The sequence below is a fragment of the Seriola dumerili genome, unplaced genomic scaffold (assembly GCF_002260705.1).
Source record: "Seriola dumerili isolate Sdu_G_001 unplaced genomic scaffold, Sdu_1.0 BDQW01000025.1, whole genome shotgun sequence".
Taxonomy (NCBI): Eukaryota; Metazoa; Chordata; class Actinopteri; order Carangiformes; family Carangidae; genus Seriola; species Seriola dumerili.
This window is the reverse complement of record NW_019174280.1, coordinates 20,619,119-20,637,483: the sequence shown is the minus strand read 5'-3', so window position 1 is coordinate 20,637,483 and position 18,365 is coordinate 20,619,119. Positions and strand designations below refer to the sequence as shown.

General features: G+C 40.3%; 3 protein-coding genes across 5 annotated transcripts; all 3 read left to right on the top strand.

Annotated features, from left to right (window-relative positions):
- The first annotated feature begins 986 nt into the window (after nucleotides 1-986).
- On the top strand, nucleotides 987-3,394 carry srp9 (signal recognition particle 9). Its single transcript, XM_022769443.1, has 3 exons — nucleotides 987-1,161; nucleotides 1,298-1,366; nucleotides 2,358-3,394. Exons 1-3 carry the CDS (start codon nucleotides 1,090-1,092, stop codon nucleotides 2,475-2,477), a joined length of 261 nt encoding a protein of 86 aa, XP_022625164.1. The 5' UTR covers nucleotides 987-1,089; the 3' UTR covers nucleotides 2,478-3,394.
- Nucleotides 3,395-3,893: 499 nt separating this feature from the next.
- Nucleotides 3,894-11,327, top strand: ephx1 (epoxide hydrolase 1). 2 transcript variants are annotated; one of them, XM_022769431.1, is made up of 9 exons: nucleotides 3,894-3,992; nucleotides 6,778-6,972; nucleotides 7,060-7,240; nucleotides 7,323-7,541; nucleotides 8,411-8,540; nucleotides 8,797-9,011; nucleotides 9,476-9,584; nucleotides 9,714-9,836; nucleotides 10,314-11,327. In XM_022769431.1, exons 2-9 carry the CDS (start codon nucleotides 6,790-6,792, stop codon nucleotides 10,519-10,521), a joined length of 1,368 nt encoding a protein of 455 aa, XP_022625152.1. In that variant the 5' UTR covers nucleotides 3,894-3,992; nucleotides 6,778-6,789; the 3' UTR covers nucleotides 10,522-11,327. The 2 variants fall into 2 exon arrangements, with proteins under 2 accessions (XP_022625152.1, XP_022625154.1); XM_022769433.1 differs by having other exon boundaries at nucleotides 3,912-3,980.
- A 914-nt stretch (nucleotides 11,328-12,241) lies between these two features.
- Nucleotides 12,242-15,813, top strand: LOC111216338 (transcription factor 24-like). 2 transcript variants are annotated; one of them, XM_022737838.1, is made up of 4 exons: nucleotides 12,242-12,861; nucleotides 14,047-14,199; nucleotides 14,513-14,677; nucleotides 15,631-15,813. In XM_022737838.1, the coding sequence occupies exons 1-4, from the start codon at nucleotides 12,694-12,696 to the stop codon at nucleotides 15,763-15,765; spliced, it is 621 nt and encodes a 206-aa protein (XP_022593559.1). In that variant the 5' UTR covers nucleotides 12,242-12,693; the 3' UTR covers nucleotides 15,766-15,813. The 2 variants fall into 2 exon arrangements, with proteins under 2 accessions (XP_022593559.1, XP_022593558.1); XM_022737837.1 differs by having other exon boundaries at nucleotides 15,628-15,813.
- Nucleotides 15,814-18,365: the final 2,552 nt, after the last annotated feature.

Here is an 18,365-nt window from a genome sequence, read left to right as displayed (position 1 = left end):
AATCAGCAAGGTCAGATAAAATTTAAGTGGGTTACAGTTGGATGAAAGGGAATGAAAGGGTGAATGAATTGGCAAAAAGAAAGGAAGCATAGAAATGCAAATTAGTATTAGTGGAGCTGAGAAGGGTGGGACAGAGAGGGAAAGGGAGATATCTATCTCAAATTCAAAGGAGTGTTAAAGTTTACAAGGGTAGGTTAGTGGACAAAGGAGAGAGGAAATTATATTGACATGGTTAAAGTTGGGACATTGTAAAACACAGGCCTTGAGCAGGCTGGTGTGAGGGATTTCAGGAAGAGGAGTCAGTGGAGCAAGTAGTTCTTAGTTGTAGGACGTATAATGATGGGGATGATGAGGAATAATCTGAGGGAACTAGAGGTGCAGGGATTCACATTAAAAGAATTACTGAGCATGAATGAAACATCATGGGTTACAGGATACAAGGTTTTTTTTAAAACAGGAATAGGTTGGCAGACGTGGATAGAGATTTTATAGTATGACAGGTTATGAAACATGGAGGATAAAGTGTAGTTCAGTGTGTGTGTAGGTTTTTGGGATTTAGATTATAAATCCATTGTCTGATCTACACTCCGGAGCACAAGGTGGCAGTAGTTGCTATGTATCTCTTTTCTGACTGGTAATTGATTCAACCCAATGCAAAGAATCAACAACAGACAGAATCACTGTTTATTTTTATATTATAAAGTCCTTGAAATGTGGCTGTTGACAATTGGAAAGCGATCAGCAGTTATAACTAATGAATGGGGAGTTGATGCATTGTCTGTAGATCATGTATTTGTTGTGAAACATTTTAATCTTTAATTGAGCGGTTTACAAATACAAATAGATATTAACTAATTGAGTTTTTACTTTGTTGTTAATAAATATTACTTAATAGCACAGACTTTGCAGTTTATGCCTAACGTGCTATTGTTTTGAAAAGGTAACCCGGAAGTAGATTCCCCACGTTCCTCTTGATTCTGATTGGCTGTGTTCACGCTGCTGCTGATGTGGTGTTCCGAAGATAGCAACCCCGGTCGGCTGATTCAAACAGATTCTTCGGTGGAATAGTAACTTTTCTATATTAAAATAATGCCTTATTATCAGACTTGGGAGGAGTTCGCCCGCGCAGCAGAAAAACTGTATCTGACAGATCCCATGAAGGTGAAAACGCTTAATTTTATGAGTAGGGTAACGCGCTAGCTGGCTAGCTTGTTAGCCGGTTAGCTCGTTAGCGACGTGACCATGCTAACTGCTGGTCTTAAAATTCTCCAATTCACTGGTTGCTGTTGTGTTACAGGTCAGAGTGGTTCTCAAGTACAGACACTGCGACGGTAATCTATGCATCAAAGTGACCGACAATGCCGTGGTAAGGAAAGGTTTTAATCGCACTGTTAACAACGAATGACACAAAGTGTTTGTGAAAATTACCTCTAACTATGTCATCGGCGAACTGCTAATATTTTTCTGTGGTCAATGTACAGAAAAGCAGATATTTTTTCGCTTTCCGTAACAGTTTTTTCAGGTATCAGTTTATCACTGACAAACAGTGTATGGAAACTGAGTTAGGATGGTAGTACCCACTTTACAGTGACGTGTATCATGGACACGTAAACAAAACTTAATAATTGTGGGGCGCTAATCAATATGTTTTGTGGTGGAGATTACTCAGTTGTAACGTTAAGCACTAGTTTTCTGTTGACTGATTTGTCAACTGATTGTATCAGTCTTGCAGTATAGATATGCTAACTTTTCTGTGTTGCTAATTGCAGACAAATCCAATCAGTTTGATAGATAAACCCAAAAATTGGACAGATTAAAAAAATTGACTTGATGGTGGCCTGTTAGTACGCAAGTAAATTTAACAACAATCTATCTGGATTTCTGACAGACTGAAGAGGTTATGCACTCTGTTAATCAACAGATTTACATGGTAAATGGTTTGAATCAAGACAGGGATAGAAAGCTTGTTTTTCACAGCACACACTTTGGACACAACAGGAAAACTCAGGTGCAACTAATAACAATAACGATGTCTTTACTCCAGTTAGCTTTCACCTGGCCATACCAGTGCTGTCCCTCTGCTGTCTAATTAGAGGTCTTGAATAGAATGTCATTATTAATGTCATCACTGTTGTATGACAAGTCAAGTCCTTTTTTCAATTTTTTCCTTCCTGATACTGATTCCAATACCTGAGCTTGTGTATCAGCCAGTACGGAGTACTCTTATACTACTACTACTATGTTTTATGTAACTTATAAATCCATGCCTCAAAATTTATTGCCACCCCAATTTGCCAGTTTAATGTAACGGTAGTTCTCAGTGCCCTCATTTACTCTTTTTTTTCCCATCTTTTCAGTGTTTACAGTACAAGACAGACCAGGCCCAAGACGTGAAGAAGATCGAAAAGCTCCACGGAAAACTGATGAGACTCATGGTGTCCAAGGAGACGCACAGTGGTTCCATGGAGACGGATTAAAATGCTCTAGAAGCACTGACCTTCTAGAGCACCTGGACTGAGTTCAGTGGACTTGGTGATTGTTGAGAGCACAGTACCATGGGAGTACAATGTGGAGTCTGAGAGAATGGGGGTGGTAAAGAGGGAGTGTGGTGAGATTGATCTGACCACCTACACTGATTTAATACTATCAGAGATGCGATATATATACTGTATATATTTTATTCTCAGGATTTTGTTTTTTTGATACATTCGTAGTCATTAAAAATCCCATCATCCTGTTTTTCCTTGTCAGGCATTTTGATCACATCTTGATGGTATTAATATAAAGTAAGGTAGGCTGCTGGGAAGTTTTGGGGAATATAATGATGGGAAAATGAGTGGGGGTTGGGGGGAATGTGGGACAAAACGTATAAAAATTACAAATCCCCTGCTGCTGTCTAAGCAGCTTTGGCACCTTGGTTTCTTTATCACTTTTAAAGGGGATGAAAAGGACGGGGCATTGAAGCCATAGCATGTCTCGTCGATTTACATTTATGTTGCTATTTTTGTTTTTTCTCATGGACTTGTGCCACATGAATGAAGCAGGGCTCTTCTGATTCCCCAACAACGATGTGGAGAAACCTACAATTTCTACCGAGCAACACCCCTCCCCCCCACATCTCCACATGCCATTTCTTATACTGAGAATAATTGCGTTACATGTTCAATAAATGTTTATTTAGCCCAGTACAGCTGGTATCTCTCCTGTATTCATCTTGTGGTGAAGTGTATTGTATTATGTGAGACAATCAGAAGTGGCCACGTGAGGAAAGAAAATTTAACTACAAGTTTAGTGGTTACATGTTAGTTCATTTTAAAATGAAATTCTCTGATTCGCTGATTTTTCTTTTTTTCCTGATAAATGTTGCTACCTTTGGTGCATATTGAAGAAATTGCCCTTGTTGTGTGAATGAGATACTTTGTTGATCCTAAATGGCAGCAGGTGGTACAGAAAGTACAAGAACAGATGCATAGTATAGACGAATTAATTAAAAACAAACTACAGTTTACACCATATGAACATTTTCTCTTCACAAAATGAATTACTGAACAACAAAAATTGAGACATATACTAACAGGTGATGATGCAGATATAACATTATTTATTATTATGGATATTCAATTTCAACTACATTTGCTGTTCTCGGTAACTTTAGTCCTGCAATACATATCATATATATAGGCACAATTTCAGCTTGTTCATACAAATCCCATTTCCTGTCATCCAGTTCAATATTTCTTAGGAGAGTTTTTTTTTTTTTTAATCCCCTCTAACCCCCGCCCTCTTCACGTGTAATGATGTGAACAATAAACTTGTACTTTTATTCAGCTAAATTCATAAGTTAAATTTGTCAGTTTGTCATTAATATGACAATGGAGTGAGCTAGGAGCTTGGGAAGGGAGCACAGTTCAGTAATCGAACGGGACCCAGGAGAGCAGCGGCGGCAGTGTCCAGGTTCCAGGATCCCGCACCTCGCAGCGGTAAGACAACAGGTAAAACTACCGAAAACTTGTGTTACATGTGATGTGTTCTGGTAAAATATCACTGACTGTTGAATCGTTTGACTTATTACACGTATCATGCATCTGAAACAGAGCTATCGAACGGCAGATATCAGGCTAACTGGTCAGGATTATGAGGATAGAGTTGGGGCCGAGACTTTCTGAGCAGAATCGCTTGTTTTGACCAAGTTAAAAGTGAAGATATTTTGTTTATACGCATCCACACTAAACAACGACTTTAGCTTTGAATGGCTCGACACATTTACGTAACTTCAACAGATAATGTGTGGGAAAATATTTGCACTTCGTCGACGTAAATAATTGTCGTGCTTGATAACATGTTAACATTTTGCTTTAGCTATGGTTCACGTTAGCTAACAACGTACATAGTAAAATGAGAAACGGTTAACGACTGTTATTGGTATAAGTTCAAACCAGTCTGTAGCACACAGGCTTGTTTATCAGGTGGCAAATACCTCTGTTTCTGTACTAACTGTTGGTATGTCGGGGGGGTCGCATGGTTTGTTGATGCCCCCCCCCCACCACTGTCATAATGGGGGTCAGGTATGTTAACTTATTGCTGTAGCTATGGTTCACGTTAGCTAGCAACGTACAGAGTAAAACGAGTAACGGTTAACGGCTGTTTTTTGGTACTAGAAGTTCAAACCAGTCTGTAGCACACAGGCTTGTTTATCAGGTACCCCCCCCCCCCCAGTCTATTCTAGAAAGCAGCTCTGTATTGTGTTTGTGTGCATGGGGCCGTTGACAGGTCGTTGAACTCCACGCGCAGTGGGAGTTAGGCGACATCCTCCCTCCATGACTGTATGAGCATGCAGAGTACCAGTGTCCAGACTCACTTGTCTAATAATGGCTGTCAGTTTGAGCTGTGATGTCTCTATATAAAATGTTCAGGTATAGGTTTGTAACCACATAGAAATGGAGTTTGGGTTGCTTGGAGCTCTCCTGAATAGGTAAAGCTTTGTCGTGCAGGTCTCAGGAGCTGAGGCTGAGGGGCTTGGTCACTGGTCAGCCTATTTTTTTTTTTTACTAAGTCCTGTCAGCTGCTCACAGACTACAACAACAGTGACACCCTTGTTTGGCCGCTCCCACATTTTTCTCTAAACTCATGACTTATAAAATCATTCTAACCTACACTCAAATTACATTAGAGAGTCACAGTGATAGGTGTTCATTGTGTCAGACTGTTGTTTATTATTCACACAGGTATTTTTTACTCACTTGTAAATGTGTTTCAGTTCTGGTTTATAGAGTATTATGTTACTTGGACAATCAAAGTATTGGATTCTAACAAAAGATGCTTATTTCGGAAAAAAGGTCTCTGCACACCTGAATGAGTGACAGGAGGGAGCAACTTGAAAATAGTGAAAAAACTCCCACACACTGTCTGGATTACTGCAGAAATATTTATTACAACGTTTCAGTCTGTCCAGCCTTAATCATATGTATGGGCTGCATCAGAAGCGGACTACAGAGATTGATCTGAATGATGATCTCTTACTCAAAGCATATGCTTCACCAGTCAAAAATTAGCATTAAAAAGGTTAGACTGATACAAAATGACTCAATATTGTTATTATTATTATAAGTTTTCAATTAGTCGAAAATCGTTTTCATTGTCATCATATGTTAAATATATATCTACCTCCAAATGGAATTTAATAAGGATATACCATCACATTAATAAATAGCATTGACAATTAATCAGTGAATTTTTATAGTAACATCTTTTAAATAGTTAAAGAAGCCTTGAAAAGCCTTGGGATAAAATAGTGCACAAGACCCGTAGACCTATCATGCTTCCCTTCTTCATGAAGGGAGGCAGGATAAACAGTTTAGGCATATTGATTTATTTCTGTATATATTTATCTATTTAATATTGACCTAAATGACATTGTCATGTTTCATCTCATTAAAGTGGGCCGCTGGTGGATAATCTGCATAGGAAACTTTTTTTTTTTCCTGTGTCGTGGGACACTGAGCATCAGGAATTCCTGTTTTCTTATGGGAAAAATTTGCATGAACTTGATGTTCTTTTAAATTACTTGCTATTTATATAAAAACACAGGTGGGTCATTGGAAATTTGGGATAGCTCAAGGTCAAGGTGCTGGTGACCTTACAGATGACTCTGAGGACAGTAGGTGGTTTTACACATAGCTGAAAATTGTTTTTCTTTTGTCTGGCTCTTGTTTAACAGGTCAAAGAGAGATTTCTCTAGAGCTGACTTTTATAATGGTTCCTCCCAATCGAAGGGATATCCCCATAAGAGAAATTTTGATTTCAAATCCACTGCTTTTCCTACATAATCTTTGTGGTCTAACATAATCTCTTCAGCCTGTAAAACAACAAAAGATGCTTAACCAACTGTTGTCCTCCCTGCATTTATCAACTGCTTTCTATCTTTGGTATATACTCATTTAAAGGCGGAAGATTACACGTTTGCTCGGCGCAAACTTTCACTTGGACTGAAGAGTGATCTGATTAGAATTTGGTGGTCAAAGGTCAAAGGTTAAGGTCACTGTGACCTGATGCCTGTGTCATTCTTGTGAACGCGATATATCAAGAACGACTGGAGGGAATTTCATTACATCTGGTACAAACGGCCACTTGGACTCAAGGATGAACTGATAAGGTTTTGCTGGTCAAAGGTCAAAGATTGAGGTCACCGTGACCTCGGATTGTATTTAAAATTAAATCTGCAACAAGCAGAAAGTGAAGGGATCTGAATACACTGTATCCATCCCTGTCCGGGTGTAGACGCTGAGCACCATGTTCACAGAGGTGCTGCTTGGTCTAGTGATCGGAGGACTTATCTTCTTCCTGGTTCAGAGGAGCAGGAACCAGGTTCTGAAGATAGAGGATGGCTGGTGGGGGGCTGGAGCACCTCCTGATGGCGAGGAGGACGTCACCATTCGACCATTTAGAGTCACCACCAGTGATGAAGAGCTGAAGGTTAGATACCCTCATGAGGTAGTTAACCATTAAAACAGCCTTAAAGGTTGCAGGAGCCCTCACATTTCCTCCCCTCTTTTCTCTCAGGACCTGTACAGCCGGATAGACCAGACGCGTCCTGTTGCCTCATTGGAGGACAGCCAGTTTAATTATGGCTTCAACTCCCACTATCTGCTGAAGGTGGTCTCTTACTGGAGAAATGACTTTGATTGGGGGAGACAAGTTGACAAACTCAACCAGTACCCCCACTTTAAAACCAAAATCGAAGGTGAGGCTGCACAGCTGACATTTTCCTGAAGAACATATTGTCCTATTTCTAACCTGTTATTACTTAATCACCTTCCATACAGGCATTGATATCCACTACCTGCATGTGAAGCCCAAGAAGGTGCCAGATGGAACTACTGCTATTCCTCTGATAATGGTCCACGGCTGGCCTGGCTCCTTCTATGAGTTCTATGGGTTGATCCCTCTGCTGACAGAACCATCAGATCCAGACGACCTCGTGTTTGAGGTGGTGTGTCCCTCCATACCAGGGTACGGCTTCTCTGAAGCACCAAATAAGAAAGGTGAGTCTGGGAATGTTTTTATTCTTGCAGACATGGGAAGTTGGACATCCCCTTTTAAGAAGAATAACTGCTTTTGTGCTTTTTGTCATTTGAACCATAAAAATACAGCTGAGTCAAATATAATTTCTCTCAGGAACAAGGTATAAAAATATGAGGAGTGTGAGAAACAGATTACTTATTCGTGCAAGGCTACTGGCAAACAGCACTGGTGAGAAGTGTAACAGTTCCACACCAACTCCAAACCACAGATTTATTTAAATAAACGATTAACTGACTTAACGAAGACCTTAGAAGATTTATTCAACAAAGGGAAACAAACACTAGGTATTATTATAATATTAGGGGAGAAGCAAAGTCCCAACTGGTGCAGCAAGAAAAAGAAAATCCAAAACCAAAGGCAAATACTCCAGAACATGAACAGAAACATGAGGAAAACACTGGGGCAACTAACAGGAGCAAAAACAGACAAACTGAGGGAAAGACACTGACTTAAATATATAAGGGTGGAAGGGATGATTGGACACAGGTGAGACCCATTAGGGCGAGGCAGACTATCCCAGTGGAGGGAACCTGGACAAAGACAGGAGGTAAAACAACCAACTGTCACATAAAGGAAGTAATTTCAGCAAAGTAAAAGATATAGGTATAAAATGTAGGTTATGGGCTATTGTATTAGATCAATTTAGATATAGCTAGGCATAAACTGTGCATGCATATAGGCAATGTACAAACTAGTAATAACAATGAAAAAAAAAATTTCACTCCTCCCCTTTTCCATAGAAACTGCATAGTGTCATACAGCGATTTCTAAGTGTGTGTGCGTGTGTGTGTGTGTGTGTGCGTGCGTGCGTGCGTGTGTGTATGCACAGGCTTTGATTCGGTTTGTGCGGCAAACATCTTCCACAAACTTATGAAGCGTCTGGGCTTCCAGCAGTTCTACGCTCACGGAGGAGACTGGGGATGGCTGGTCACCACCAACATGGCTCAGCTGGAACCCAAGTAATGTACACAAGAACTATCTCAACACCTGGAAATAATAATTATACTTAACACTTTCACATTACTCCATATTGTATGAATGAAGTGTGCTGGCATCAATCCTGCAGAGCACAACCACTTTTCCTGGAGACACCAGACCTTTGTTGAAATATATATATTTATGTATTTCTGTGCACTGTTTTTGTAAATGCTTAAATGAGGTAACACTACATTCCCTCCTGTTTTGCCTTTGTTTTCATTTTTTTCCATACCCCAGGTCAGTCAAAGGCTTGCATGTGAACTTTGCCCCACCCTCTAAGCCCGGTCTGCCCATGACTTTATCCATCCTGCTTGGCCGTCGCTTCCCTAAGCTCTTCGGCTTCACTGACGTGGATATTCAGCGTCTCTACCCTTGCATGGAAAAACTGGTGGTGGAGTCCATCAAAGAGTCCGGCTACATGCACATTCAGGCCACCAAGCCTGACACTGTGGGTAAGGATGTGGAGCCCATTTCACCAAAGTCACAACATGCTGTAAACTGCAATTTACAATGTGAGATTATTTTGTTGGAAAAAAAAAACAAATGGAAACTGGCAAAAAAAAGTTTTAAGCAGCATCACCACAGCTGAAGCTTTTTATTGGTACTTTAGGCAAGTAGGCATGAGCAAAACATAAACATCGACTGGACATCCTAGAGAACTTTGTGTCTGTGTGAGTGCACTTTCTCAGTTAACACTGCTGTAAGAAAAATGCTTGTAGTCTCCTAAACTGGCTTTAGCAGGGCTTAAAAGGATTAATAGAATCTTAAATGGTCAGCACGTCAATATTTTTTTGATATGGGTGAACTGCCCCTTTAAACTCACCGATTTACAGTCACAACAAATTTACAAATTGTGAAATTTCATTGATCAACAAATCCATGATCAAATAATTTGCGCCCCTGTGTTTCCCCTCAGGTCGAGGACTGAATGACTCTCCAGTGGGTCTGGCTGCCTACATCCTGGAGAAGTTCTCCACATGGACGGACCGTGACTTCAGGAACCTGGAGGATGGAGGACTCACCAGGTAAAGACAGCGGAACAGAACAGAAGGGAGTCAGTGCTGATATGTGCTCTAAATATCATTAGTAGCAGTAGCATATGTATTAGCAGTCATTATTATAATATTAGTTGTTGTTTGTGCTTTGTGTTGTAGGAAGTTCTCTCTGGACGACCTGCTGACTAATGTTATGATCTACTGGGTGTCTGGATGCATCATCTCATCCATGAGGTTCTACAAGGAAAACTTTGGCAAAGGCCTGGACCAGCCCCACTCTAAGTGAGTGCCAACCAAAGAGTTTAATGTGACCAACAGGTTACACTGAGAGATACAAAACAAAAACAGTGTTATTCTCACTTCCTTTTCTGCTCCCTTTCAAAACACACGGATAATCAGATAACCAGCTTAATTAACAAAACAGACGAACATAAAAGCAAGTAGAACCCAGCATGCATGCTGTAAAATGGCAACATGCACAAACTGGAAGTGTCAAAGAACAGTCGCATTCAGCTGCTCCTGGTTTCTACTTCTACAACAGCCTTCCTGTGCACTTGCTGTAGACTGGTCCACAGCACTGTTGCTGCACGTGGCATGTTGGATCGTTCGTGGTGCTTAAAGAACAAATGTAGAAACTGTATGAAGTAATTTATCTAAATTATGTATTAACATCTCTAATACTAAAATTCTAGATAGTTCTTGTTCTCCACAACCCCCTCTCTTTAAAACTGATGTTAACCCATCATCATCTCTTCCCAGGATCCCGGTTTATGTTCCCACCGGGTTCGCGTGCTTCCCCAACGAGCTGATGCACACGCCCAAACTGTGGGTCACACAGAAATACCGTAAACTCGTCACCTACACTCCCATGGTCCGCGGCGGCCATTTTGCTGCCATGGAAGAGCCCCAGCTGATGGCCGAGGACATCCAGAAGTTCACCAAGACAGTGGAGAAGAAAAAGCAGTAGTTGACAGTGAACTGATGAACAGGTGAATGAACTAAAAGTAGAGAATGAAAGTGCCGATCAGCAGAGAAGTGTGGTGAGCAGTGACAAGACACTTTTAATGTGTTACCAGGTCAAAAGAGTTAAGAGCTGCCGTGCTTCATTAGTATCTAACAAATCCATAGCTTCATGTGTCAGTGTAGTTTAAAGTCAGGAACTGGACACCAGCGTCAGTGTCTCTGACTCACAACAAGCCTTGTAGTCTTGAGAACAGTTTGCTAAGCAGCTGCAGATGGGAGGTCAGGGGGCACTTGGTGTTGTAGTGTTGACAGCATTCCTCTAACTACTAACATAAAACATTTACTTTACTAAAGCCACAACCATGATGCTACATGATTTGCCTCAAACCTTCAAATTATGCTTGATTTTTTAAATTTAATTTGCTAGTGTTTGTAACATGCATGTCTCATTGATTGACTATGATTTGCTAAACTTCAACCTCAAGACTAGAAGCTTCTTCTAAAGGTTTTTTATATTCACTGCTTTGATATATTAAGAAGAGTGAAAATATATTTTCAGATTATCTGTATTCAGAATATACATACTATGTAAATGATTGGAAATTAACTCATTAGAGATGTTTTTCTTTTCCAACTTCTTCAATAGTATTTCCATTCACAGTTATGTTAAAATCAGACCTTTCCCTTTTTAGACTTTGTCATTTAAAATGAATTGCAGTGTCTGCTACCATTTCAAGATGAGCAGAATGACATGTTGTATCTCTGATCATGACGTTTTATTTTTGACCAGATAAAGCTGAGTACTGAATACTGAGCAGTGCACTGTCTATCTGTCATTTGAAACAGCTTCTGGGGCATCCACATAGCTCCAATGGTAAAGGCAAGTCTCATGTATTGTGTGTCATTATGTTATTGTTTTTCCTTTTTTATTCTATAAAGGAAGCTCAGAAAGCCAGACCTTATTGTGAAAAGCCTGACTTCAGTTATCCTTAAAAAACTGATTCTGGTTAAAGTTAATAAACAAAATCATCGAAGATTCAAGCCGGATTTTAACAATCAAGATAAGTACACATTTAAACCACAGAAACAGAAGCACTGACAACTTTAATTCATCATAAGATGATGGACACTTAAAGAGACAGCTGTGAATTTCACAGCCAGAGAAGCACATACATAAAATACAGTAAAATACAGAGTGAATTATATCCACTAGCTTATATTCTCATTAAACTTGAGGCGAGCTGAGCCTCTGCTGGGATGGGAAATTCTGGGCAGATGTGGTTAGCTTGCTGTAATACCCTCTGGAGTTGGACTGCATTTGCCCAGAACGCTGCTGGTGTGTAGTCAGTCACAAAATCAGGTTCATTGCCTAAGATGCAGTAGAAGTCCAACAGAGCTAAGATGCCACAAACGTTTCCAACCAAACCTAAAAGCATTTCTGCCTATCTTTGTTAATTTTCAATGTCGCACTGTCCCGGGCCTCCAATTCCACCCCAGTCCAGCTTTTAGCAGAGTTTTGAGTTTCCCAAGCCCCCCAGTGCCCTGGCTCGGTACACCCTCCCACTGCTTCACTCCCCCAGGCCTGACTGCCTGCCTGCCTGCTCTTCTTGGCAGTCAAACAGCCAGGGGAGGATCAGGACGACCGGGCTGCCGAGATAAGGACCATATGAAGTTCCCCACATTACCTCACCCGATAAGGAAACAAGCAGAGAGACACAGAGAGGGAGAGCGAGAGGGTCAGACTAAGAGGAATTCTCTGGATGGACGGTGATGCTTAGGGAACCAGACAGTGACTATGGCGCTTTCACCAGTTGTTTGAGGGTCTGAGTGGAACCGGGTCGCCACAGAGGTCTGGTGGACTTTGTAGAGACTTTAGATGCGGCATAAAAAATGATCACAGAACAGATTGTTTTGCTTTTCTTGAGAGTAGATGAGTAATCTCAGCTGTTGTTTAGCCAGTTTTTTAAAATCTTACTAAGATTTAAAAGATGCTTTCAGACTAGATGGAAAGATGACCTCAAACTGTGTTCTGTAGTGTGTTTACCAAAGGACTTAATAGATGATAGTTTGACGACAATCTTGAATACGGGAAAGCAAACTCTCAATCAGCCAATAGAAGCAGACTGAACAAAAGTGAGTCTTGAGGAGGGTCTGCTGGGCCACTTCGGTAGCATCCATGGCGGTTAATCCTCTGGAAGGTCTGATGACGGTTGCAGCGAACCACCAGCTGGACTCCAGCTCCACCACGGAGCCACGGAGCCAGCAGCCTGGTGCAGCCGGCAACCCAGCATCCCTGCACCGACATAAGCAGAGCCTGCACAGCAGCCGGGAGCCCAGGAAGTGGGTAAGTCTGCGTTAACAGTCCGATTTAAAGCCATCCGAGGATACACCTTAATCACACTAACAAACAGGCAATAATTATGTACGGTAGTTACAGTTGTGTATAAAGAGAATGTAAAATTAAATATGATGCAGCATACGGTTTTCACAGCTAAAACTGAAGCACAATCCTGGTTTCAAAGACAGATCTGCTACTGCTACAGCAATTAATAGTTCGGAAGAACCAGTGCGATGTTGCACAACCTTCATCGCACTGTGAACATACCAGGGTATAACAGGAAAAATGGCATAGAAACAAACTGCTTCACGTTTGTTTTGTTCACAAATATAATCTCATAAATCTTCCATTAGCAGAAATATAGTGAATCAGGCTTCTGTATCAGAGAACAACTTACAACAAACAACAGACAACAAGTAAAGTATTGGATGGAAGCATTAAAAGAACCCATCCAGACAAGTTCTAGTCATGAAGAAGGCATGTGGATGATGCTTGTGTCCTTATTGTTGCCTGTTTTCTGGTACGAGTATATTTAGAGGCTGTCCTGAGCAGTGCTGGCTTGGTTAAACACTCTTTTTTATTTATTTATTTTTTTTAAACCATACTCTAAAGAATCAGCATATATTTTTTTTACAAATCACATCCTATATAAGAAGGGTCTGTCAGTTTATTCTCTAGTAATCGCACAGAGCATAAATCTTTTCCAAGCACTAAAGCGTCCAGTAGCTTCAAGCACAAGTTATCAGTTTTCTTCATAACTCTTGACATAATTTCAAAAAGCTTCTCTTAGTGCCATGATCATTAGTGGACAGCCTTCTGCTGAATGTGTACGTGGTACTTGTAAATGTCCTATGTGTAAATGACAGTAATGATAATGGAAGAGGGCTTAAATGATAACTGATGATCTTGGGGCAGACAAATGTTGATTTTCACCTGTACCTTTGTACCTTTCAGCAATTAACTGTATGTATGTAATATGCACTGCAGGAAGAATTAATTAATAAACAGAGTATTCTGTCAAAGTTTTTCATATTGGTGTTGTGCAAAAATGATTGTTCACCTAATGCATACTAGATTTCTCTCCAGACTCAATATAAATCTTCAAAAGACAGGTTTTGAATAAGATCTTGTTTTATGTTCATGTCCTGTTTGTGCAGACATGTCCGGCTCTAAACACGTTCTCTGCTGCAGGTACAGTCTATGTGTGGGTCCAGGCCAAACTCTGGTTCCAGTTGTGGGTCTTCGGTCCAGCCCAGGTCGCTGAGGAATCAGCACTCGCCGGAAAATGCGGCACGAGAGAGGAGCCGTGTACGCAACCTGCGACAGGCCTTCCACAGTCTGCAGGTACACCAGACACAGACAAACGTTTCACTCCCCACCGGCTCAGCGAGTTAACTATGAACACAAGCTGTTGTGGTTCTCATGCTCTCACTGACTGGATATTTATGTTTTCTGTTTGATGAGTTTATTTGAAAAAGTTGACCTTGTCTTTTCATGCTTTCAATGAAATACAAAAAGTAAAAAAGCCTCTCTACTTGCATTTCCAAAAAAAAAAAAAGTACAGTTCTACCTTTACCCAAACATTTGAATTTAATACTAACAAATTCAGAGCTGAAGTAGAACTGATCCAGCCTCCACCCTCCTCCTCTCCCCACAGGCCGCTCTGCCCTCAGTCCCACCCGACACCAAGTTATCCAAGCTGGATGTTCTGGTTCTGGCTACCAACTACATCGCCTACTTAACAGAGACCCTGGATCAGGGAGGGATTGTGGCTGAGCACACCTTGTCGTCCAGGCCGGGTGGATACCTCCATCCCGTTAAGGTGAGGCTGGGAACCAATAGCCTCTTGCTAATCATAGTACTTTACACTGGCTGTTACTGATGTACATTACATGGCCTGCGTCCCTCAGGGGGCCCCGCCAGAAGCTGAAATAAATTTTAAAACAACATATTTGTCAGGTGGTCAAGAGCAAAGACACTGAAAGACGTACACTGATGTTAAAAAAATATATATAATGTTGTGTTTTGACTACTGAAGTTAAAAGTTAGCTAGCTAGCTATATGTAGGAAGTATTCTTAGCTATTTATAAGTAAATAAAACCAACATCATGACATTCAGATAACTAGCTGGTTTAAACTAGTTATAAGTACACAAAACCGCCAATATTACATCTAGACAGCTAGTTATTTTAGCTAGTTATAAAACCACCATTATGACCTTCAGATAACTAGCTGTTTTTGGCTAATTAGCTTGAGCTGCTTTAACAGTCGTGGTTAATGTAATGTCATGTTGTCCAGCATTTCATGTTACTCTGTTCAGTGGGACGTTTTATAAAGTTCTGCTCTGTTAGTTATTACATTATTAACTGTAGTACACACACAAAGGAGGTTTAATGGCATGTCCCGGTTCAATGACAAAGTTTTCAGTATAAGGTAACATTCAAAGTGGCTCAATCAGAAGAGATAATCTAATCATGTTTTTGTGCTATTTTCACTGCTTATCCCATCCAAATCAATACGGAAGATTAAATCTTAAGGTCACAGCTGCTTAAAGTTTCTCTAAATAAGCTGTTCCCCAACAAAAGAGTTATTAGTTCCCTGACAGCAAGATGAAAGCCAAAATACCTCATGACCACAGATTTAGCGGCAGAAGTGTATTACATATTTGTCTGATCGTATCATTGTAATGAAATGTCTGGTAACATAATGTGAAGAACTTAAGACTTTTACATTCACCCAGATGGTTTTTGACTTGTTGTGCCGTCTCCTCAGAAGTGGCCCATGCGTTCCCTGCTGTACTGCGGCAGCGTGGGAGAGCTGCTATCAGGAGTCTCTGCCAATCAGATGCCCCCACCTGGACGGGATGGGGCACACCCTCTGTCACCCTCCTTGGAAGCAGATAAAGAGTGATGATAGAGCATGTGACTTTCACTGTGTTTTTTTTTTTTTTTTTTTTTTTTTTTTTTTTTTTTTTTATCTTCTATCATAACTAGCCCTGTAGCTACTATTCATGGCAAAGGACACATCAAAGCCAGTTTTCCCAAATACATTCACTGAATACAGTCTTGCAGTTTTTGGTTTATCTAAGTATGAAGGACAGGGCTCAAATGTACGGCTACAAGGACAGTAGCCATTTTTTTTTTATCTCCGACCGTTGGAAAAGACAATAAATTATGAAAGCTGATTTTCCTTGTAGTTATTTCATTTAATTCCTTAATTCAACATCCTGATGAATATAAACGTTCAAGTTTTGATTTGTTACGTGTATCTGCATGTACGTGCACAGGAAAAAAAAAAAAAAGCTTGTAAAAAAAAAAAGTCATGGTTTTCCATTGCCCTCAAATAAAAGAGGAAGACATACAGTATGCATCATTATCTGAGCATTAGACAGCAGGTTGTCAGGGCCGGATTTAACACAAGGAAATGAAAAGGCTGCTTCACTTGACTAATTATGCCACAAATCACTACATGGAGGAACAGTGTGTAACCTATTATCTTGATTTAAAGGTTTATGCAGTGTTTTGATTTTATTTTACTTTCACTTTATGGAAGAGTTCAATCACCTGTGTGCTCTTTAAAGAAAAATAAAATCTATCTTTGTTAGGTTCTCCTTCTTTATATATTTTATATATATATAGTGTGTGTGTGTGTGTTGAGTGGGGGTGGGGGGTGGAGTGGCGAGGGGGCAGACAGATTAGCAGTGAGGGAGGGATTGTTGTGGGAACATGGCAGCCTGCAGTAATGACCACTTCTCTTGTTCTTCCCGAGTTCTTTAGTTTTTTTTTTTAAGTAAAACACCACCTGCAATAACAGCATGTGTGTGTTGTGTGGGGCAAACAACACTTTAGAGGCAGAAATAACCCCATTGGTTGCAGTGGACCTCAGTGGGTGGAGCTAAACCTCCCAATTTCAGTCATGGAAGAATTGATAAAAATAATGATTTTGTTCAGATGATATAGTCCAGATTTTCTCATTGTGATCAATTAATATAAAACAAACAAAAGTCAGATGTAACAATAATCTATAATCATCAAACATATGTATCAGCAGGTGACTGTTGCTGCAGCTTTAACCACATAAGAGTTGCTTTATTTGTTCTGCAGTATTTCTATGGGGACTGATGGTAAGAACAGTTTACAGTATTGTGACCTTGCATAAGAAAAAATAACCTTTTGATTGTTTTTTGGGCAGGAGGTCTAAATGAATGAGAGCATCTTTGAGTGAAGTATAAAAGGCACAGGATCGTATTTGACCCTCAGCTCCCAGCACTTTTAATAAAGCAATGTTTCCATCAACAGGGATCTTCGTCAGGTTCTGTCAAATCACCGTCACAAAGCAGAACAGGCTTCACCTCGTCACGCAGGTGACTGTGATCTACATGACTGAGAGTCAAACTGCCCTCAGGTAGAACCAATCAGAGCAGAGCCGGACAACAGCGCCTGATCCTACTACATGGGGGATGGGGCATGACTCTATAGAAAGGACAAAAACTTTTACATTTTACCATCTCCTCTTCACCTGACTGGAACATACCACCTACTCAGGTAAGTACGGGGGGGGGGTGAGCTCCACGCACAAACACAAGCACACAGAACACCACACAGAACACCACACAATTGTAAACACTGAATTCTTACGTTACTGCCGACAAAACACTAATTATTCGTACGTGCACAAAGTTGAACCAAATGTCAGTTTTACAGATGTAAAACAAAGATCTCACAATCAGTGTATTAAATAATCAAAACCTGAGAAATTAATGAAAACATTTGACTGACGATGACTTGATGATGTAACACACCAGGGCCGAGTGGAGCCGCCTTTTCACTCTGAGCATTTACAACAAGTGAAATTCAGATTCAAATTTTGTGTTATTTTTTTTATTGACATTTTATTCAAATCAGGAAGTCGCATTGAGATCGAGATCTCATACACAAGAGAGACCCGAGTACAGAGAATAATAAATAGCCTCACAAAAAGAAATATTAATAGTGATTTAAATATACATTCAGATATGGATTTATATAAACAACAAAAAGTGAGATTAAATTCCATAATGACTTTAGCTGACATTACAGATGCCATAGAGCCCAGATGTTGCACAGCACATCAAAGCTTTGTCAACTGAGAAATAATTAAATATAAGCTCAATGTCCAAATCCTCATATCTCTAAACTGTATTCTGCTTTTTGAACAGTTGATTGAGTCATTTTGATTCCTTAGAAGCATCCTGCAGTTAATTTTGTCAGTGTTTGGGCATTTCCTCCTGTGATACGGGACTTTTTTACTTTGGCTTTTTGAAAAAAACCTTCAAGCCAAACATTAGCACAGTTTGAATAGACATTTTGCGATAAAGAACTGACAGTTCCCAGTGTCCTCTTTGTTTCACAATATTTGTTGTTCCTGTATCTTAACTCGTAATTCACTACGTATCGTGAAAAGCTGTATGATTACACTGTAATTCCCAAAATAAGAGCTCAGTGCTGAAGCTCCAGTCCAGTAAATCACGC